This window comes from Coregonus clupeaformis, chromosome 31 (genome assembly GCF_020615455.1).
Source record: "Coregonus clupeaformis isolate EN_2021a chromosome 31, ASM2061545v1, whole genome shotgun sequence".
Classification (NCBI taxonomy): Eukaryota; Metazoa; Chordata; class Actinopteri; order Salmoniformes; family Salmonidae; genus Coregonus; species Coregonus clupeaformis.
This window is the reverse complement of record NC_059222.1, coordinates 27174666-27199112: the sequence shown is the minus strand read 5'-3', so window position 1 is coordinate 27199112 and position 24447 is coordinate 27174666. Positions and strand designations below refer to the sequence as shown.

The following is a 24447-nucleotide window of genomic DNA, read 5'->3' as shown; positions in this document are numbered from 1 at the left end:
TTTGTGTGTGTGTGTGTGTGTGTGTGTGTGCATTCAGGTGTAAGGAGTGTTTAGAGCAAATAAGGTGTGTGCACGTCTGTGTGTGTGATGCATGCATCAATGCAAAGGAGTGATATAGTTCATAACAAAATGCAGTTTTGAATTTGAGTTGTACAATAGTATATAAAGAGTGTAAAGAGTGAGATACTTACTTGGCTTTGGCCCCTGCATCTTCATACCCTTTGTTTGAGACATCTTCCAGGCCCCCAATCAAGTGTTTAAATGAGCTGAGAGAGATCACAGAGTAACAATAATCATGAACTTGTTCAACACCCAGAACACCAGGTCACATATGCTGTTATTATCACAGATCCACATTTAGTTCAGTATTAGTAATGCACAGGACACAGGAGGGCAGCAAATCATCAAAAACATCTGTCACAAAAATCTGTCTAGGAAAGGTGCCTTTAGTAGAGTGAGTTAATATTAACATGATGATGTTGAGACAATGTTTAAGAATCAGTGAACATCATTCAGCTTTGTGCTGTGAGATCAGTGCAAATCACGAGCAATACGTTAGGATGGCTTCTATTTCTGTTTCAAATGAATCATACCATATGTTCAGTTGAAAATGTAAAATAAAGTATTACTACTGAGAATATACTGTTTTTGAATGGTGCTTTCCCTCCCAATCAACTAAAGTGTTAATGATAACCCATCTCAGAAGACTCACTCTACAGACTAGATAGTTATTATTATGAGACTATGCATAGAGTCTAAGATGGCGCTGCAATGGATAGCAGCCGTCTTACGGGCTCCTGACCAATCTTAACTTTTTTTGTACATAATGTCTCCCCCATAACTTCCTATGACCGAAAACAGCTTCTGGACATCAGAACACTAACTTCGATATGGACGTATTTTTGTACTTCAACAAGTCGGCAGCTCTGGACGTTCTGATTACTATGGCCAAGGTCCTAATCCCCGGGACACGAAAGAGGAAGCGGCGGCGAAAGAGAGGCAGGTGAGCCAGCATCCTGACCAGAATATATCGGCGAGTAAATAGACTGCCATTGCCCTCTGTTCTATTGGCGAACACGCAATCCCTGGAGAACAAACTGGATGAGCTCCATTTCAAGACTATCCTATCAATGCGACCCCCCCAAAAAATCCTATGTTTCTCAGTCGTGGCTGAACGAGGACATGGATATACATCTTGCTGGTTTTTCTATGCATCGTCAAGACCGGAACAGTAGACTCGGGTAAGACGAAGGGAGGAGGTGTTTTTCTCTTTGTTAACAACAGCTTGTGCGCAATCTCTAATGTTAAGGAAGTTTTGAGTTTTTGCTCGCATGAGTTAGAATAAGCTGTAGACCATACTACATACTTATCTATATTTTTCGTGGCTGTCTATTTACCACCACAAACCGATGCTGGCACTAAGACCTCACTCAACAAGCTGTATAGGGCCATAAGCAAACAAGAAAATGAACATTCAGAGGTGGCATTTCTCGTGGCCACAGATTATTATGAGCTTGTCACCTGTGCAACTAGAAGCAACACACACAGAAACGCATAGAAATCCCTCCCTCGCCCTTTCTTTGGCAAATCAGACCATAACTCCATCCTCCTGCTTCCTGCTTACAAGCAAAACTCAAACTGGAAGTACCAGTGACATGTTCAATACAGAAGTGGTTCGATGAAGCGGATGCTAAGCTACAGGACTGTTTCGCTAGCACAGATTGGAATATGTTCCGGGATTCATCCGATAACATTGAGGCGTTTACCACATCAGTCACCGGCTTCAGTAGCCTTTTCCTGCAGTCAATGACCAAAAGCGCCCTCTTTGGCCTCATGGGTGGAATGTTATTAATATTTTTCATAATTTCATAATAAATATTATTTCAAAAAACCTGACGAAAATCCAGTGTTTCTATGTCAAACAGTTTTGTTATATTTCAATCTTCTGTGATGTATATAAAGTGTACTATTGGGATGCAAACTCAAAATGTTATACATTTTAACTCTATATCTGTACCATATCTGACATGGTACAGGTGTCTTCTTTTTTTAAGTCCATAACCATGTGTGTGAGGTTTTGTTTAAGACTACCAACAAACACTCTGTGTGACCCTGATTTAGCCCACTGCAGTAAAAGGATTATAAGTGCATCGACGACGGAATCCCCACAGTGACCATAAGTACATACCCCAACCAGAAGTAATTTATTACAGGCAACATCCGCACTGAGCTAAAGGCTAGAGCTGCCGCTTTGAAGGAGCGGGACACTAATCCGGACGCTTATAAGAAATCCCGCTATGACCTCAGACGAGTCATCAAACAGGCAAGCGTCAATACAGGACTAAGATCGAATCCTACTACGCCGGCTCTGATGCTCGATGGATGTGGAAGGGCTTGCAAACTATCACAGATTACAAAGGGAATCCCAGCCACGGGGAATCCCGGCCGCGGGGCCAGACGGAATACCAGGATGCGTACTCAGAGCATGCGCTGACCAACTGGCAAGTGTTTTCAATTACATTTTCAACCTATCCCTGACCTGGTCTGTAATACCAACTTGTTTCAAACAGACCACCAAAGTCCCTGTGCGCAAGAAGGCCAAGTTAACCTGCCTAAATGACTATCGCCCCGTAGCACTCACATCTATAGCCATGAAATGCTTTGAAAGGCTGGTCATGGCTCACATCAACTCCATTATCAGATACCCTCGACCGACTAAAATTTGCTTACCACCCCAACAGATCCACAGATTACACAATCTCTATTGCACTCCACACTGCCCTCACCCACCTGGACAAAAGGAATACCTTTGTAAGAATGCTGTTCATTGACTACATCTCAGCATTCAACACCATAGTCCCCTCCAAGCTCATCACCAAGCTCAGGACCATGGGACTGAACAGCTCCCTCTGCAACTGGATCTTCCTGATGTTCCGCCCCTAGGCGGTGGCGGTAGGCAACAACACATCCGCCACACTGACCATCAATAGGGGGGCCACTCAGGGGTTTGTGCCTAGTCCTCTCCTGTACTCCCTGTTCACCCTCTACTACATGGCTGGGCACGACTCCAACACCATCATCAAGTTTGCTGACAACACAACGGTGGTAGGACTGATCACCGACGATGATGAGGCAGGCTATAGGGAGACAGTGGTGGAGTAAAAGTGTAGATACCTTAATAGAAAGTTACTCAAGTGAAAGTGAAAGTCCCCCAGTAAAATAATAAAGTATTCGGTTCTAAATATAATTAAGTATCACCCTGCTCAAACAGAGGGATGCTATGTTAGCTAGCTGGCTATGACTTTCCAAGACAATACTGAAACTCTTCCAAGTCAAGGTAAGCTTTTGGTATTACTAATTTCTTGCCACCGGGGCCTGCCGGTGTAACGGCTTACTGACTGTACACTAACGTTACTGCATGATTGTAGAGGGTTTACTAACGCGTTAGTTCTATGAGCTATGCTGACTATGACGTTACTTTAGCTAATATGGTGACAACGATCTAGGCTGTTTGTAGAGGTTTGGCTTGGAAAGGTTTTTTCGCCTGGTCACATACAGCTGATTTATTGTGCATTGAAGTCCACAAGCGAAGGGAAGAGAAGGAATACAACGTGGCTGTTGAGTGAACTCTGTTTACGCGTGATCAGGGGTGTATTCATTCCGCTGTTGAAAAATGTTTCTTAAACGGAAGCAAACATACCTGAATTTGTCCAATAGAAACTCTTGTTTGCAACTGTTGGACTAATGATTACACCCTATATAAGCTAGATGCAGGCAGGAGTGTGCAAGGCAGTATTGAATGTCACTGCTTTTACACACACACACACACACACACACACACACACACACACACACACACACACTTTCACACTCACCACATACGCTGCTGCTACAACTCAGTCTATTATATATCCTGTTGCCTAGTCACTTTACCCCTACCTATATGTAGATAACTACCTCAATTACCTCGTACTCCTGCACATCAACTCGGTACTGGTACTCCCTGTTATTTTTCCTCAAAATCATATAAAAAAATCAAACATTTTATTCGGTCACATGCTTTTTAAACAACAGGTGTAGACTAAACAGTGAAATGCTTACTTATGGGCCCTTCCCAACAATGCAGAGAGAAAGAAAATAGAGAAATAATAGAAAATTAAAACCCATAATAATAAACACAATGAGTAACGATGGCTTGACTATATACACAGGGTACCAGTACCGAGTCGATGTGCAGGGGTACGAGGTAATTGAGGTAGGTATGTACATCCAGTATAACTAGGAATAGAGTGACAGATAATAAACAGTAGCAGCAGCATATGTGATGAGACAAAAAAAGTGAGTACAAAAAGGGTAAATGCAGATAATCCGGTGCAGATAGTACTCGTTATTGTTATTCGTTATCCACATTAATAATTTTTTTTAAATATCTTTAACTCTACATTGTTGAAAAAGGACCCGTAAGTAAGCATTTCACTGTTAGTCTACATTACATTTTAGTCATTTAGCAGACGCTCTTATCCAGAGCGACTTACAGTTAGTGAGTGCATACATTTTCATACTGGCCCCCCGTGGGAAACGAACCCACAACCCTGGCGTTGCAAGCGCCATGCTCTACCAACTGAGCTACAGGGGACTACATCTGTTGTTTACGAAGCATGTGACAAATAACATTCTATTTTATTGATTTTATTCTATGCTATCGAGAACTCATTTTGATGAAAGCATTTTCATGAAACCTCTCACATTGATGAGATGCATGGGAGGAGAGCAGACATGTTTGTCTTAGTTTGATTGAGGAAATGCATTAAAACAATCAACAGATCTGACTGTCCAAAAGCAACATACTAGATTGAATTGACGTTTTATTTCTGTTCTTTAACCGAAATCAAGAATGTATGTCTGCTGGCACACTTTGAACATTCAAAAGGCAATCCTAAATTTACTGTCTTGCACAAAATATGATGGATCTTAGCTGTTCTGAAGAATAAATATTGTAATCAATGATACTGTCAAGGTAAACAAGGTAGACAGGTTGTCTGCAATCAAATGTATTTACCTGACAAGGTATGGTAAATCATTGTATCTTTTAGATCCAATCTTCTATTGTTTCTTTGAGTTTGTCCACAAACCATAAGCTCTGATAAAACTGTTTACTTACACTTTAGCATGGAGTTGACGACTTGAAAGTAATGACACATTACTGTCAAAATGTCATAATAGAATCCATGTAATAATTACTGACAGGTAAACCCTGAAATCCTAGCTGAGACTTTCTCTTATCTCTTATAGAGGAAAACTAGCTAGAGTAGTAGACAAATGTCTGATTATATAAAAATAACCAGATTATGAATGAGCGTCATCAAAATTGATAATTTTTCCCATTTAGCATGAGCAGGTTTTTGTCATTAAGGGTCCTTCTGTGCTGTTTTTAGCCATCTGTTTCCAAAGCGCCTGAAACCATTCAAGGGGCTAAGAGGCGTCTGATTACCACACTGTATTTCAGTGAGAGGGGGCAGGTTGCAGGAGCGGCCATTTAAATGTGACACATCTGAGCTCAGTCTGTGGAGTGATGCTTCTGGGGCTTTTTCTCCCAGCATGCAACAATGCTGAAAAGCATCTGTCTGGGCTCTCGGGCGCTGAGAGGCGACCTCGTGTTCAAGAACAGAATACTCACTCTCCCATATGCCCCCCAGCCCCCTCTTCCACACACAATTTTTCCTTCCCTTCCAGCTACTACCAGTAAATAAAAATGATATTGATGGTGAAATATCAACTCAGTGCTGGTAAATGTTTAATCAGAGGATGACTTAGCATCCTTTGACACTCCTGTGTGACTGATGGTGAGCCATGTGAACCCATGGTTCTGAGGACATAGCTACTGTATAATCACCACAGATACAGATGAATATAGACATCAGGAGCTATTTCTGAGGTTTATCAATCTGCTTTCACCGGGGTTAGATTCAGGTGTCAGACCGGTACAACTCTTTACAAGGATCTTTTATGAAATAGTTTTCAGAAATAGTAATCATACAATCAACATTACATATGGTAAGTGTTAGAGAATAACTGATGTCCAGTGAGGTTAGGCAAGAACTGTCACAACCTCCTGACAGTTATGAACTCATTATGTGAAATGTATGTCTAGACTGAAGGAGTTTATTATAATTTCATGACTTGGCCACTGCAAAAACATCAGATATGATCCAGGAAATATGACCCATGATAGCCAATAAAAGGGTATTTGAAATGTGAACTGTGTTGCTCTAAATATAGACCACAAGTTGACCCATTTAAAGTTTTATTCTTAGTGTGCCTCTCCTATAAAAGCCCATATATAAGCTGTCCACTCACACTGGATAAGGCTGACTTGCCATATAAATGTGATTGATATTAGTAATGCAGAAGAGATCAAAAGTTTATAGCCTAGACTTTTCGTAAAGTTTATAGACTACGCCAGATAGTTATAGCAGCCAGGGCAAATGCAACTCCTAAACTACACTACTAACAAAAGCCACTGTGAAGAGCCAGACAAAGCCCAAAAACTAGGCTTGTCTCATTTAACCTGATATATGTCCCTCTATTAGCACATCTGAGGAGACTGAATCAACTCAGTTGACTCTCCCTGACCACCCTGTCCGAGCGTATGTTTGGTACCAGGTCTGCATCCAAAATGGCACCCTATTCTCTATACAGTGCACTACCCTATTGGCCCTGGTCAAAAGTAGTGCACTATATAGGGAATTGGGTGCAATTTCAGACAAACTTCCAGAATCCCAATACACCACAGTGATCACATCATTATGTGCACGACAACGGCATGACGGCGGAGGGAGCGCAGCGTGGCAGCCAAAACAAGCCCTCTTTAATACACTCTGCCATAAAGCTTTCAGGCGGCCAACGTGATCAAATTAATGGTGGATTTCCTGCAGAGCGAATAACAAATGTTCCTCTCTTGCCTCCAGCGTTTGTGTGCTGCGCTGGGATTGCCTTTTTTTAGCCCTGCCTCTGGCTCTGACAGAGACACACAGAGACCCAGACCCACACAGCGCTGATGGGGAGTAGGAGAGTACAGGCTGTCTTCCATGCTGTGCACAGCGCTCCATTCCCAGTCCCACTGTTTTACCATGCTACGTGTCATTCAAAACAGGAACCCTTCTCTATGCCCTTTGTATGGTGTAATGTTATGATATACAAAAGTTTGGACACACCTACTCATTCAAGGGTTTTTCTTTATTTGCAGACTCTTGGCATTCTCTCAACCAGCTTCACCTGGACTGCTTTTCCAACAGTCTTGAAGGAGTTCCCACATATGCTGACCACTTGTTGGCTGCTTTTCCTTCACTCTGCTGTCCGACTCATCCCAAACCATCTCAATTGGGTTGAGGTCGGGGATTGTGGAGGCCAGGTCATCTGATGCAGCACTCCATCACTCTCCTTCTTCTTCTACTACGCAGCGCCGCCGAGCCTGAAGCAGCGTAGTAGAATGGAGCTGAGAGTAATGGCGCTTCCATTGTAGCCACAAACAACACAATATTGTTACAACCTTTAACAAGTCGGTAAAGGAAGACAACGGCAATGCGAACCCTGCGCTGAAGAGGAGCGGCAGGCGGGCGACGAAAAAAGGAGAAAGATGGGCGCCGTGCTACGGACTCTGTTGTTGTGTAGTTTTTGTTTGCTAATACGAGGTGAGTTTTTGATCTTTTAGCTTTTTTTTTTTCGTTACGTGGAAAGTTGCGGGATATGGTTTCTAGATATGGGGATCTGGTGTCCAGATATGGTGCTCTTTCTTCTTCAATGGCCTCTTGTGCTCATTAGTTGGGGGCCCAGTGAAGGGGATTTGATTGCTCATCATCAGGAGGAGCTAGCTAGCTAACGTTAGCAGGATGACTAAATAACACTGGAAGTGTTTTCCATAGCTACCTGTGTTGAATCTACTGTAACTAGCTAGTTGGCTATCCGATGATTGCTAACTAGCTAGCTTTGTTAGCTAGTTAGGGAACTAGTCATTTTTTATTTCCACCGTTTGTTGGTTTGTAACATTTAGTTAAGTTAGCGGTGATTACACTTTTTAGCTGTTTCTAGTATTCCACACCTGTTTAGCCTTGGCAGAGATTTTCTTGCTGTTCTTGTTGTGATTTAGCTAACTATCTTAGCTAACCAGAGAGAGACCCTTATAGCTAGCCAAGTCTGCTAACTAAACTGGCTAACAATAATGTTGACTGCATATGTTACATTTAAACATTACAAGGTGCCTCCACAGACAAGACACATTTGCTGCTGTAAGTTCATTTGGAAAGAGTAACTAGCTACTTATTGCAAGTAAATCATATCAAAGTAGCTAGCTAGTTACAGTATAAAACTGGATACTGCATGAACCCCATCAGAACAGGGGGCATTCATTGGCGTGGCTTTCATAACTGTTTGGTCAACATTCTACCAACAGTCTTGTTGCAGGTCACGTTAGGCTATTGTGGATTGTAGTTCTCTAACCAGCTATATACCCATATGTCTAGGCCTATTTGGCCTTAAATATTAGTTTCCCACTGCATGGTGGCTGTGTAAACATCTGTCCAAATAATCATGGGATTCCTTGTTCACACAATCTGCAACGGGAGCCAAATCTGGACTACATCTCATTCTCACATTAACCTAATTCATGGGTCTCTTTCTAGTAGGGAAGGCACGTGAGGTCACTGTGTTGAACTATGGAGGTGATGTCTCTCTCCCAGGAGTCATATCCATCATGTCTTTGCCTAGGCTATCCCCGGGTAAAATCCCCAATGAGTTGGCAGTGTGTAGACTACACAGTTTACTCAAGCCTTTGGTAGAATCAGATTTGGCGTAACTACCACACCGGTTTGAAGATGATTTAGTTTGCTACTGCCTTTCAGTAAAATAAGTGCACTTCATATTTAGTTTAGATAAACCTATTTCCCAATAATAGTCTGTATCGCCATGTGTCTCCCGAGTGGCGCAGTGGTCTAAGGCACTGCATCGCAGTGCTAGCTGTGCCACTAGAGATCCTGGTTCGTATCCAGGCTCTGTCGTAGCCGACCGCGACCGGGAGACCCATGGGGCGGCGCGCACAATTGGCCCAGTGTCGTCCAGGGTAGGGGAGGGATTTGGCCGGCAGGGGATGTAGCTCAGTTGGTAGAGCATGGCGTTTGCAACGCCAGGGTTGTGGGTTCGATAAAATAATGTATGCACTAACTGTAAGTCGCTCTGGATAAGAGCGTCTGCTAAATGACTAAAATGTAAAATGTAATGTAAATGGTAAAATAGCCCTTACACAGCCTGGAGGTGTGTTGGGTCATTGTCCTGTTGAAAAACAAATGATAGTCCCACTAAGCCCAAACCAGATGGGATAGTGTATCGCTACAGAATGCTGTGGTAGCCATGCTGGTTAACTGTTCCATGAATTCTAAATAAATCACAGACAGTGTCACCAGCAAAGCACCCCCACACCATGCTTTTCGGTGGGAACTACACATGCGGAGATCATCCGTTCACACACACCGCGTCTCACAAAGACACAGCGGTTGGAACCAAAAATCTCAAATTTCGACTCCAGACCGAAGGACACATTTCCACCGGTCTAATGTCCATTGCTCGTGTTTCTTGGCCCAAGCAGGTCTCTTCTTCTTATTGGTGTCCTTTAGTAGTGGTTTCTTTGCAGCAATTCGACCATGAAGGCCTGATTCACACAGTCCCCTCTGAACAGTTCATGTTGAGATGTGTCTGTTACTTGAACTCTGTGAAGCAAAATTCTTGACATTTTCCGTATTGACTGACCTTCATGTCTTAAAGTAATGATGGACTGTCATTTCTCTTTGCTTATTTGAGCTGTTCTTGCCATAATATGGACTTGGTCTTTTACCATATAGGGCTATCTTCTGTATACCCACGCTACCTTGTCACAACACAATTGATTGGCTCAAACGCATTAAGAAGGGAAGAAATTCCACAAATTAACTTTTAAGAAGACACACCTGTTAATTGAAATGCATTCCAGGTGACTACCTCATGAAGCTGGTTGAGAAAATGCCAAGAGTGTGCAAAGCTGTCATCAAGCCAAAGGTGGCTACTTTGAAGAATCTTAAATATAACATGTATTTTGATTTGTTGAACACTTTTTGGGTTACTACATGATTCCACATGTGTTATTTCATAGTTTTGATGTCTTCACTATTATTCTATAATAAAAAATAAATAAAAAAAACCTTGAATGAGTAGGTGTGTCCAAACATTTGACTGGTAGTGTAGTTGTAAAAACTTTTGAAATGTGGAGAAGATATTTGTTCGGATTATGAATAAATTGCATAATATTGATCAGTGATGAATTATCTATTATCAATTATATGGATCAATATAACAATATTGTTAAAACATACAAATCCTATAATAGTCATGCTACTGTTCAGCATTATTCATTATCATTATGATGTGGTTTATGCTCTGCAGTACATTGGTTTTTCATGGCAGTAAAGGGTTAAACAACTTACAACAAACTGCAAACATTTAAAAGTAAACCTTCAGATGACACAGGCTACTACTCACTCTCTGTCAATGACCAGGCAGGTGACGGCTTCAGCAGCAATGACATTAGCCGTCCTGATGTCCTCTCTGTGGGGACACAAAATGAAAACAAATCTGTCAAACACATCCGTACGACACTAATATAAGTTTAATATATACACCATTTAGCAGACGCCTTTATCCAAAGCAACCTACAGTCGTGCATGCATGCATATTACATACAGTGGGGAAAAAAAGTATTTAGTCAGCCACCAATTGTGCAAGTTCTCCCACTTAAAAAGATGAGAGAGGCCTGTAATTTTCATCATAGGTACACGTCAACTATGACAGACAAATTGAGATGTTTTTTTCTCCAGAAAATCACATTGTAGGATTTTTTATGAATGTATTTGCAAATTATGGTGGAAAATAAGTATTTGGTCACCTACAAACAAGCAAGATCTCTGGCTCTCACAGACCTGTAACTTCTTCTTTAAGAGGCTCCTCTGTCCTCCACTCGTTACCTGTATTAATGGCACCTGTTTGAACTTGTTATCAGTATAAAAGACACCTGTCCACAACCTCAAACAGTCACACTCCAAACTCCACTATGGCCAAGACCAAAGAGCTGTCAAAGGACACCAGAAACAAAATTGTAGACCTGCACCAGGCTGGGAAGACTGAATCTGCAATAGGTAAGCAGCTTGGTTTGAAGAAATCAACTGTGGGAGCAATTATTAGGAAATGGAAGACATACAAGACCACTGATAATCTCCCTCGATCTGGGGCTCCACGCAAGATCTCACCCCGTGGGGTCAAAATGATCACAAGCACGGTGAGCAAAAATCCCAGAACCACACGGGGGGACCTAGTGAATGACCTGCAGAGAGCTGGGACAAAAGTAACAAAGCCTACCATCAGTAACACACTACGCCGCCAGGGACTCAAATCCTGCAGTGCCAGACGTGTCCCCCTGTTTAAGCCAGTACATGTCCAGGCCCGTCTGAAGTTTGCTAGAGTGCATTTGGATGATCCAGAAGAGGATTGGGAGAATGTCATATGGTCAGATGAAACCAAAATAGAACTTTTTGGTAAAAACTCAACTCGTCGTCTTTGGAGGACAAAGAATGCTGAGTTGCATCCAAAGAACACCATACCTACTGTGAAGCATGGGGGTGGAAACATCATGCTTTGGGGCTGTTTTTCTGCAAAGGGACCAGGACGACTGATCCGTGTAAAGGAAAGAATGAATGGGGCCATGTATCGTGAGATTTAGAGTGAAAACCTCCTTCCATCAGCAAGGGCATTGAAGATGAAACGTGGCTGGGTCTTTCAGCATGACAATGATCCCAAACACACCGCCCGGGCAACGAAGGAGTGGCTTCGTAAGAAGCATTTCAAGGTCCTGGAGTGGCCTAGCCAGTCTCCAGATCTCAACCCCATAGAAAATCTTTGGAGCGAGTTGAAAGTCTGTGTTGCCCAGCGACAGCCCCAAAACATCACTGCTCTAGAGGAGATCTGCATGGAGGAATGGGCCAAAATACCAGCAACAGTGTGTGAAAACCTTGTGAAGACTTACAGAAAACGTTTGACCTGTGTCATTGCCAACAAAGGGTATATAATAAAGTATTGAGAAACTTTTGTTATTGACCAAATACTTATTTTCCACCATAATTTGCAAATAAATTCGTTAAAAATTCTACAATGTGATTTTCTGGATTTTTTTTTCTCATTTTGTCTGTCATAGTTGACGTGTACCTATGATGAAAATTACAGGCCTCTCTCATCTTTTTAAGTGGGAGAACTTGCACAATTGGTGGCTGACTAAATACTTTTTTCCCCCACTGTATATGAGTGACCTGGGAATCAAACCCACTATCCTGGTGTTACAAGTGCCATGCTCTACCAACTGAACTACAAACGACCACAAAAAGTAATATCTCATGTTAAATTCAAATGAAATTTTGCGTCAAGTGAATGCAGTTTATAAAAACGAACAAAAATACATACCATTCACAAAACAATACAAAACAATACATCCAATAAATGATATATTGTGATGTCACATTCTGATCTAATTAACTTTGCCATCACACAATCCTTCCTAACACAGAAACAAAGAATAAGAGATCATAGTAACAATCATACAGCTGTCTACTTTATCATCAAATCCCCTTCACTGTAACCTGAAGAAGTTTATTCCAAATCACTTGAATCTGCATCCGACTCTGAATCAGTGGTTTCCATAATGACCTGCGATCCACCTGTGAAAACGTCCACATACTCTCTCAAACACACACACACACTCTCTCGAGTCTGGCACCAGCTCAACGGATGTCTGTCTATTGGTTTGAGGGAGGAAGAGGGTCTCATCCAAACTGATGCTTGTCACATCCAGCAGCTGCGCAGCACAAACGTTACAGTGAGGTGAAAGAGTTAATAACACACTGTCCATCAACACAGGATGGGACGGAGGACATTACAGTACAGTAGCGTTAACACACTCATTGTTGGAAGAGGCTGTCTTCTGTTGGATTTCCTGAGTCTACAGTACCAGTAAATGGTTATCCCTAATGAGCATCAAATGCACGATATTAGTGGCTTTGTAGTGACAAAGACAACCATTGGACCACTTCCCTAGGAGTGGAGTCTGCCACTAGCACAGTCAGTGTAGTCAGTTCAGCTATCCCCATTGAGAACGTGTCTGTGCCTCGATCTAGTTTAAGCAAAACTAAACATGGCGGTGTTCGCCTTTTTGTTATTTTTTTTTATTTATTCTTTTTTTTTGGGGGGGGGGTGTTCACCTTAGCAATCTCACTGGAATAAAGACCTCCTCCATTCTTGTCATTATTGAAAGAGATTGTGATATCTCACATCTCAAAATAGGGCTACTTAATGTTAGATCCCTCACTTCCAAGGCAGTCATGGTCAATGAACTAATCACTGAATTTACTGTGTTAAATGAGGCCTCTCCTCCTGGTTACACTAGTGACCCTATCCCCAGCAAATCCCGCAAAGGCAGAGCTGTTGCTAACATTTACGATAGCAAATTTCTATTTACCCCCCCAAAAATGACTGCGTTTCTTGTCTTTTGAGCTTCTAGTCATGAAATCTATGCAGCCTACTCAATCACGTTTTATAGCTACTGTTTACAGGCCTCCTGGGCCGTATACAGAGTTCCCTGAATTCCTATCGTACCTTGTAGTCATGGCAGATAATATTCTAAATTTTGGTGACTTTAATATTCACATTGAAAAGTCCACAAACCCACTCCAAAAGGCTTTCAGAGCCATCATCGACTCAGTGGGTCTCCATACCTACTCATTGCCACAGTCATACCCTGGATCTAGTTTTGTTCCGTGGAATAAATATTGTGGATCTAAATGTTTTTCCTCATAATCCTGGCCTATGGGACCACCATCTTATTACGCTTGCAATCGCAACAAATAATCTGCTCAGACCCCAACCAAGGATCATCAAAAGCTGTGCTATAAATTCTCGGACAAGCCAAAGATTCCTAGATGCCATTCCAGACTCCCTCCACCTACTCAAGGACGACGGAGTACAAAAATCAGTTAATAACCTAACTAAGGATCTATATTTAACCTTGCATAATACCCTAGATGCAGTCGCACCCCTAAAAACAAAAAAACATTTGTCACAAGAAACTAGCTCCCTCGTATACAGAAAATACCCGAGCCCTGAAGCAAGCTTCCAGAAAATTGGAATGGAAATGGCGCTCCACCAAACTGGAAGTCTTCCTACTAGCTTGGAAAGAAAATACAGAGCAATATCGAAGAGCCCTCACTGCTGCTCGATCATCCTATTTTTCCAACCTAATTGAGGAGAATACAGTGAGGGAAAAAACTATTTGATCCCCTGCTGATTTTGTACGTTTGCCCACTGACAAAGACATGATCAGTCTATAATTTTAATGGTAGGTCAAAAATTGTATAAATTATTTTGCATTTTAATGAGGGAAATAAGTATTTGACCCCTCTGCAAAACATGTCTTAGTACTTGGTGGCATAACCCTTGTTGGCAATCACAGAGGTCAGACGTTTCTTGTAGTTGGCCACCAGGTTTGCACACATCTCAGGAGGGATTTTGTTCCACTCCTCTTTGCAGATCTTCTCCAAGTCATTAAGGTTTCGAGGCTGACATTTGGCAACTCGAACCTTCAGCTCCCTCCACAGATTTTCTATGGGATTAAGGTCTGGAGACTGGCTAGGCCACTCCAGTACCTTAATGTGCTTCTTCTTGAGCCACTCCTTTGTTGCCTTGGCCGTGTGTTTTGGGTCATTGTCATGCTGGAATACCCATCCACGACCCATTTTCAATGCCCTGGCTGAGGGAAGGAGGTTCCCACCTAAGATTTGACGGTACATGGCCCCATCCATCGTCCCTTTGATGCGGTGAAGTTGTCCTGTCCCCTTAGCAGAAAAACACCCCCAAAGCATAATGTTTCCATCTCCATGTTTGACGGATGGGGATGGTGTTCTTGGGGTCATAGGCAGCATTCCTCCTCCTCCAAACACGGCGAGTTGAGTTGATGCCAAAGAGCTCAATTTTGTTCTCATCTGACCACAACACTTTCAATCAGTTCTCCTCTGAATCATTCAGATGTTCATTGGCAAACATCAGACGGCCCTGTATATGTGCTTTCTTGAGCAGGGGGACCTTGCGGGCGCTGCAGGATTTCAGTCCTTCACGGCGTAGTGTGTTGCCAATTGTTTTCTTGGTGCCTATGGTCCCAGCTGCCTTGAGATCATTGACAAGATCCTCCCGTGTAGTTCTGGGCTGATTCCTCACCGTTCTCATGATCATTGCAACTCCACGAGGTGAGATCTTGCATGGAGCCCCAGGCCGAGGGAGATTGACAGTTATTTTGTGTTTCTTCCATTTGCGAATAATCGCACCAACTGTTGTCACCTTCTCACCAAGCTGCTTGGCGATGGTCTTGTAGCCCATTCCAGCCTTGTGTAGGTCTACAATCTTGTCCCTGACATCCTTGGAGAGCTCTTTGGTCTTGGCCATGGTGGAGAGTTTGGAATCTGATTGATTGATTGCTTCTGTGGACAGGTGTCTTTTGTACAGGTAACAAGCTGAGATTAGGAGCACTCCCTTTAAGAGTGTGCTCCTAATCTCAGCTCGTTACCTGTATAAAAGACACCTGGGAGCCAGAAACCTTTCTGATGGAGAGGAGGTCAAATACTTATTTCCCTCATTAAAATGCAAATCAATTTATAACATTTTTGACATGCGTTTTTCTGGATTTTGTTGTTGTTATTCTGTCTCTCACTGTTCAAATAAACCTACCATTAAAATTATAGACTGATCATTTCTTTGTCAGTGTGCAAACGTCCAAAATCAGCAGGGGATCAAATACTTTTTTACCTCACTGTATATTACACCAATAGTAGCCGAACACCTTGCTAGTAATGCCATACAGTATACTGTATCTGTATTAGTGTGACAGGCATCCCTGTAATTGACATGAATTCAATATGGTTATGTAACAGCAGTATCTACAATACATTATGGAATAAACTTTCCTCCATGTGTCGTAGGTTACCCAGACACCCCATCTGATACCCCATCTTCCATGCAATCAGCTGCCTGCCCTGAGCTGTCCAGTCCAGGCTGTCTCCATGGACCATGCCAGTGAGACCAGTTGTATGCTTTTAGAGTAGGGGATGGACATAATCTAATTTGACAGAACTATCTGGTGACAGAGGAGAGAGTGTGAGGGGAGAGGGACAGGGGGATGACTAAGAGGGGAAATCTATCCATCCAGCCCCAACATTACATATGAGCCCCCTAATAAACAGACCAGAGAAAACAGCTGTGATTTTCCCCCTGCTCATGGATGAAGCAACAATTCCCTGGATATCACAAGAACACCCTGGGATTCTGAAGACGCAGGCTGAGGTGTCCATTTCACACAGATATGGCACTTACAGCAATACAGCATTCATCACAGTTGTTACTATTGGACCACCCAACTAGCCGTACACCTTCATTTCAGTGTTTTGTTACACAGCTGATATGTGTAAGCAGATATCTCCCTTTGAGGGAGCAGGATGCCATTCTTCAAGCCAATTAGCACATATTATGGCAGGGAGATGGAAACATCTATGGTAGACTATAGACTAGAGCTGCTATATCACCAGATACCTCCCAGTGAAACGAGAGGAGAGTTTTCATGCCATTCTTCAAAACAATTACCACATATCATAGCAGGGACAGGGAGAGATAAACATTGAAGGTAGCCACACCGGGACTGTTATCTCACCACATATACTGCTAGCAAAATATATCATGCATCAAATATTATATAATATTATGTATGTATAATATAACTACTATGAGAGAGAGAGAGAGAGAGAGAGAGAGAGAGAGAGAGAGAGAGAGAGAGAGATGTTGACAGAGAACAATGCCAGGGTTTCCTCTGTCAAGTTTAATCAAGTCAGGCTATTGAGCCAGGCACAGCCATGCTCCACAGGTCAGTTTGAGCATCAGTAGACCATGTCTCCACCAATGCCAATCACAACCAGTGAGAGAACAGCATGGAGGAAATGTTATGGTTGTCAATCTCACTGGAAATGTGTGCACAGAACAAAGACTAGGGGGAAATATAATGCCATAGGTATTTATGTAAGTCGCTCTGGATAAGAGCGTCTGCTAAATGACTAAAATGTAAATGTAAATGTATTTAAGGCCTCAGTTTATCACAACCCAGCCCAGAAAGTTCACGTGTGGCTCAGTTGGTAGAGCATAGTGCTTCCAATGCCAGGGTTGTGGGTTTGCTTCCCATGGGGGACCAGTACGAAAATGTATGCAGTTGCTCTGGATAAGAGCGTCTGCTAAGTTACTAAAATGTATATTAGGACAGATGCCAGGAAAAACAAAGGCTTTGTTAGCAGGAGAGAGCTGCCTAGCTCTGGTGAAATTTGACATTTAATCTATCTGCTCGGCAGCTGAAAGGCTCTTATGATGAATTGAGCACTGCTTGGTGTACAACATCCTTGGGCAAAGTTCAGGCATGTATGTGTACCCATGTATGTCTGAGTGGGAGAAAGAAATATGTTTGAGAGAGTGAGTGAGCGAGAGAGAATCTTATTTATGTGACAATTATTCAGAGTCCTGACATCTCCCTAATGGCCAATAATTTGCCTTAATGTGAGGGAACAAGGTGTTTTGTGTTAGGCAGATATGAAAGTCCACTTAGCATACAACCTCCTCCACATCAAAGCCAGTAAGCCACTCAAACCTTTTTAACCACAAGGACTATTGTGCTGTCCTGTCTGTAGTCAACTCTTCACGACTCCCTCACCTCCTCCCCCAAAGCCAAGCTAACAGGGCTAGCATGCAAATATCACTTAAGTTCAATGTAAGCGTCTTTGGTAAACAGCACACCAACTTTTTTAAAGCAGTAATGGAGAAGATTTGTATTTGTATTTATTAGGGATCCCCCCCTCCCCCCTCTATTAACGTAGTAGAGGAAACTCCAGTGAGATACAACACATTTATTGTGTTTCCAATTATATTAAAAATATTTCAATGATGTATGAGTCTAGCAACAAAACAAATCTATCTTAACAGATCTATCAAAACAAATGCCTTTATGAGATTCATTATTTTATTATCTACATTATTCAGTAGAACAATATGAAACTGTTTACACCTTCGGGTCTTATCTTTATTACCCTTTAGTTGTACTTTTTTTTATTTATCTTTCATGTTTTATTCATTTTAAAAAAACAACAGGAGCGTGCTAATTAAGACAAAGGAGAGGAGGACAGATCAAATGGAGAGAGGCAGATGAAGAACACACATTTGAAGATGTAGCGTCTAACTAATACACCACCATAGCTTGTTATAGCCTAGCTCTTCATGGCTGTGGCTGCTACTCTGCTGAACATCAAAGCAGCGTATAACAAGATCTCTCTTTCTTTCTTTGTTGTGGAAAACAGAACAAAGAATTGTAATGCTATTAACGTAGTAGAGGAAACTCCAGTGAGATACAAGACATTTATTGCGTTTCCAATTATATTAAAAATATTTCAATGATGTATGAGTCTAGCAACAAAACAAATCTATCTTAACAGATCTATCAAAACAAATGTTCTTATTTTTATTCTTGTACCTTTATGAGATTCATTATTTTATTATCTACATTATTCAGTAGAACAATATGAAACTGTTTACATCTTCGGGTCTTATCTTTATCACCCTTTAGTTTGACTTTTTTTCTTCATGTTTTCTTCATTATGAAAAAACAACAGGACCAAACTTCACACTGTTGCAAACGTTAGTCTGGCCAATTGACATTATACCATTGATATACAGTACCACTGTACCACCACCATGCCTTCAGAAAGAATTCACACCCCTTGACTTTTTCCACATTGTGTCACAGCCTGAATTTAAAATGGATTCAATTTAGATTTTGTGTCACTGGCCTACACACAATACCCCATAATGTCAAAGTGGAATTATGTTTTTAGAATTTTTTACTAATTAATAAAAAATGAAAACTGAAATGTCTTGAGTCAATAAGTATTCAACCCCTTTGTTATGGCAAGCCTAAATAAGTTCAGGAGTAGAAATGTGCTTAACAAGTCACATAAGTTGCATGGACTCACTTTGTGTTTAACATGATTTTTGAATGACTACCTCATCTCTGTACCCCACACATACAGTACATTCAGAAAGTCTTCAGACCTCTTGACTTTTTCCACATTTTGTTACGTAACAGCCTTATTCTAAAATTGATTAAATTGTTCTTTCCCCTTATCAATCTACACACAATATCCCATAATGACAAAGCAAAAACAGGTCTTTATAAATATATGCACATTTATAAAAAATAAAAATGAAAATATCACATTTACATAAGTATTCAGACCCTTTACGCAATACTTTGTTGAAGCACCTTTGGCAGCGATTACAGCCTCGAGTCTTCTTGGGTATGACGCTACAAGTGTGGCACACCTGTATTTGGGGAGTTTCTCCCATTCTTCTCTGCAGATCCTCTCAAGCTCTGTCAGGTTGGATGGGGAGCGTCACTGCACAGCTATTTTCAGGTCTCTCCAGAGATGTTCGATCGGGCTGGGCCACTCAAGGACATACAGGGACTTGTCCCGAAGCAACTCCTGCGTTGTCTTGGCTGTGTGCTTAGGGTCGTTGTCCTGTTGGAAGGTGAACCTTCGCCCCAGTCTGAGGTCCTGAGCACTCTGGAGCAGATTTTCATCAAGGATCTCTCTGTACCAGTCTCCCAGTCCTTGCCGCTGAAAAACATCCCCACAGCATGATGCTGCCACCACCATGCTTAACCATAGGGATGGTGCCAGGTTTCCTCCAGACGTGATGCTTGGCATTCAAGCCAGGTTTCCTCCAGACGTGATGCTTGGCATTCAAGCCAAAGAGTTCAATCTTGGTTTCGTCAGACCAGAGAATCTAGTCTTTTAGGTGCCTTTTAGCAAACTCGAAGCGGGCTGTCATGTGCCTGTTACTGAGGAGTGGCTTCCATCTGGCCACTCTACCATAAAGGCCTGAATGGTGGAGTGCTGCAGAGATGGTTGTCCTTCTGGAAGGTTCTCCCATCTCCACAGAGGAACTCTGGCGCTCTGTCTGAGTGACCATCGGGTTCTTGGCCACCTCCTTCACCAAGGCCCTTCTCCCCCGATTGCTCAGTTTGGCCGGGCGGCCAGCTCTAGGATGTGTCTTGGTGGTTCCAAACTTCTTCCATTTAAGAATGACAATCATGTCCAATCAATTACATTTACCACAGGCGGACTCCAATCAACTTGTAGAAACACCTCAAGGGTGATCAATGGAAACAGGATGCACCTGAGCTCAATTTCGAGTCTCATAGCAAAGGGTCTGAATAACTATGTAAATAAGGTATTTCTGTTTTTTATTTTTTATACATTTGCAAAGAATTCTAAAAACCTGTTTTTGCTTTGTCATTATCGGGTAGTCTGTGTAGATTGATGTTGGAAAAATAATTGTTTTATTTAATCCATTTTAGAATAAGGCTGTAACGTAACACAATGTGGAAAAAGTCAAGGGGTCTGAATCCTTTCAGAATGCACTGTACAACTATCTGCAAGGTCGCTCAGTCAAGCAGTGAATTTTAAACACAGATTCAACTACAAAGACCAGGGAGGTTTTCCAATGCCTTGCAAAGAAGGGCACCTATTGGTAGATGGGTAAAAAAAAAAGCAGACACGTGGTCCTCTGTAGCTCAGCTGGTACAGCACGGCGCTTGTAACGCCAAGGTAGTGGGTTCGATCCCCGGGACCACCCATACACAAAAATGTATGCACGCATGACTGTAAGTCGCTTTGGATAAAAGCGTCTGCTAAATGGCATATTATTATTATATTATTATATCCCTTTGAGCATGGTGAAATTATTAATTAGACTTTGGATGGTGTATCAATACAACCAGTCACTACAAAGATACAGGCATCCTTCCTAAAGGCGTCTGCATGCTTCCCAGCTAAAATATTTTGGTAAAGTTTGTGCATATATTATGACAACATTTTGTGACGCTTTTGTTCGTTTTGGACTTCGTGAGACATTTTTTCTGTTGTTCGGGCACACCAAAACATTTCTGGAGGCAAGCAGAAGTTCGGAGCCGAAGTCTACGCCCCTTAATTGGTGATTGGTCAACTGTAGGGATTCTTCAACAAAGTCTTTGTTGTCATTCAACTAGAGATGACTCGTTTTCATGCAGATTTTTTCATTGAAAAATACTGCACCAAACATCTTAGTTAGATGTAAAATTGCGCGACTAAGATCTCTTTGGCAAAAACGTCAAAATTAATGACAGATTTCTTTAGTTATCTTAGATTAATTCTGACTATTTTGAGGAAGCGTATACTGGCTATGGCGTCTCAAAATGGACACACAGTACTATTGCCACTTTTTTATTGTTTTTCAATCGAAGGTCTTTTAAGGGAGTATGTGAACACACTCGTTGGCTAGGCGCCAGCCGAACTAAAGCATGCTGACGCCTTTACTCAGTTGCTGGAGAGGAAGGAAACCGCTCAGGGATTTCACCATGAGGCCAATGGTTACTTTAAAATAGTTCATGGCTGTGATAGGAGAAAACTGAGGATGGATCAACAACATTGTAGTTACTCCGCAATACTAACTTAATTAACAGTGAAAAGAAGGAAGCTTTTACAGAATAATAATATTACAAAACATGCACCATGTTTGCAACAAGGCACTAAAGTAATACTGCAAAAAATTTGGCAAAGCAATTAACTTTTTGTCCTATATACAAAGTGTTATGTTTGGGGCAAATCCAATACAACACGTTACTGAGTACCACTCTCCATATTTTCAAGCATAGTGGTGGATGCATCATGTTATGGGTATGCTTGTAATAGTCAAGTACAAGATAAAAGGAAATGGACACAGGCAAAATCCTAGAGGAAAACCTGGTTCAGTCTTCTTTCCACCAGACACTGGGAGATGAATTCACCTTTCACTTTTTCTATCTAAAATATAAGGCCAAATATACACTGGAGTTGTTTACCAAGACGACATTTAATGTTCCTGAGTGGCCTAGTTACATGTTTTACTTAAATCGTCTTGAAATCTATGGCAAGACTAGAAAATGGCTGTCTAGCAATGATCAACAACCAACTTGACAGAGCTTGAATAATTTTATGTAAATTAGATATTTCTGTATTTCATTCTCAATACTTTTGCAAAAATGTCTAAAAACATGTTTTCACTTTGTCATTATGGGGTATTGTGTGTAGATGTGTGAGAAAAAATCAATTTAATCCATTTTGAATTCAGGCTGTAACAACAAAATGTGGAATCATTTCTGAAGGCTCTGTAGCCACCTGAGAGCTGTCATTGTACGAGGGAACACCAGGAGGCACTGTCTCTCTCAATCACAGCCTGACACTGGATTTAATTATCCCTCCCTGATACTGTCACCTTTCTCTCCTCCCTCGTCTCCTCTAATTTGAGCTAGGAGCAGGTCACTGTGCCACAAAGCCACTGTGCCTATCTATGACTGCTTCCAGTCAGCCAATCAGAACAGCCTGTAGACTCACTACTGAATTTGCCCTGACTACTTCCTCTGTTAACACCTCTCTCCCCACTGGGCTACGCGACTCCAAGAATCATAACGCTCTTTCAGTGGTCATAGCCTCCTCTAACCCCATCATATAGCTTAATCCCTGCTGTATAACTGTCCTCACACCACACTGACTCAATGACTGACTGACTGAGTGAAAGAGGGAGCCCCAGGTCTTCATTGATTGACTGTTCTAATCAGTGTGATAGCTGCTGCTTTCTACACCTTAGGACCAATTACCTAAATAGCATTGTTCCACAGCTATACAAGGACAGAGAAGAATGGCTGAACTTCAAGTAGCTGTCAAGGGAAGAGCTTTTGTTAGGTTAACACAGTGAGATGAAACCCTTACAAACAAAGCGTATAAACACAATTGGAGCAAACTTTTCTTTTGCCATTAATCTGTACTGTATCGCACATAAAGTAGGCCTACTTGCATAACTTTACATCAAATGTGATGCAGTACTTCATAATACACACCACTTGATCTACTGATCTGACTTTTTCTATACAACCTCTCTTCCACAATCTCTTCAGTAATAGTGCAACAGCGGTGGAATTGTAATATATGAAAAGCTGAACTTTGGGATGACTTTCCCTTAAGTGGGATCTGAGAGAGGCTGCTGACTGTTTCGGACACAGTGGGGCTCTTCACTATGAAAGACACACAGTGAGGTGGCCTACAGAGAGCGCCTTTCCATCAGAGAAAGAAACCTGCTCACCTCTTCACTCTTATCCTAACCCTCTTTCTCAAACTCTCCGTCTATCTCTCTCTCTCTTTTACTCTCTACCTTCCACTTGTTCCCAATGAGGTGATCTTGTTCATGGACTGAATGTGCAGAGTGGGGTGTTACATACCGGTGTTACATATTCCAATCACTTACATACTATATCTGGAGGAGATTGGAAAGAAGTAGGTTTCACGCAGTATTGAACAATCTTTATATGGCCTTTTCAGAGATAAACCAACATACCCCTGCAGGGCTTTCTCCCCAAACCAGTCTCCTTTGCCCAGGGCTCGCAGGTACACAGGCATGTCATTGGGCAAATCCTCCCTGGTGACGTTAACCTGTCAGAAAAGAGATCAGCAGTCATTCAATGCTTTAATAGAGGGGCCTTATTCCGAAACCCCCACGGAAGGAGAAAGACAGCTAAGCCAGTAAGCCTATGTCTTAAAATAGCAACAATTCCGATTTAACGGCAGGGAGTTCCATCACAAATAGAGTATATACCCTCAGGAGGATAAGATCACCTCTTAATGACATTGAACTAACATCTACTGTAATCACCATAGTAGACATTCCATGGCTAGCCCCACTGACGCCATGCACCTCTACTATTAATACATGCGCCTCTCTTAATAATGGTTGGTCTATGTGATGTTGATGGTGTCATCCCTCACCTTCCCCTTGCTGATGATGAAGAAGGTGTCACCTCGGGCTCCTTGTCTGACGATGTACTCCCCATCCCCGTAGTGCGTCTGTAGGGAGAGGAAGAGAAGTATCACTCAGCGCTGTCATGAACTGTCCGAAGAGGTCTGGCTGAGGACAGGCTTCTGTCAGACCTCTTCGGACAGGCACGCAACTACCATGTTGAATCATCACCAGTTGCCCCAATGTAGAACAGCAGTTAGGAAAATAGAATCACTGTGTACACAGACCATGTACTGACAAATGAGACCATAGAAGACACGAATGACATCAATATCAGTTACGATGTTAAAAATGATACATTCTCTTTTTCTGAATGAAACATCATGCATTTATCAGATTGTGACTGAAACCGAGATACAGGGCTGCTGCTGCTTCACGTCC

The 24447-nt window shown here is 42.0% G+C and overlaps 1 protein-coding gene across 2 annotated transcripts in view; it reads right to left on the bottom strand.

Annotated features, from left to right (window-relative positions):
- Positions 1–24447, bottom strand: part of LOC121547345 (cGMP-dependent protein kinase 1) — a 179432-nt gene that overhangs the window by 31162 nt on the left and 123823 nt on the right. For both annotated transcript variants that reach the window (XM_041858562.2, XM_041858559.2), the window contains exons 6-9: positions 24036–24113; positions 23608–23702; positions 10564–10629; positions 192–266 (exon numbers count right to left, since the gene is read on the bottom strand). In XM_041858562.2, the coding sequence (XP_041714496.1) occupies positions 192–266; positions 10564–10629; positions 23608–23702; positions 24036–24113 (314 nt within the window). The remainder of the gene's footprint in view (positions 1–191; positions 267–10563; positions 10630–23607; positions 23703–24035; positions 24114–24447) is intronic.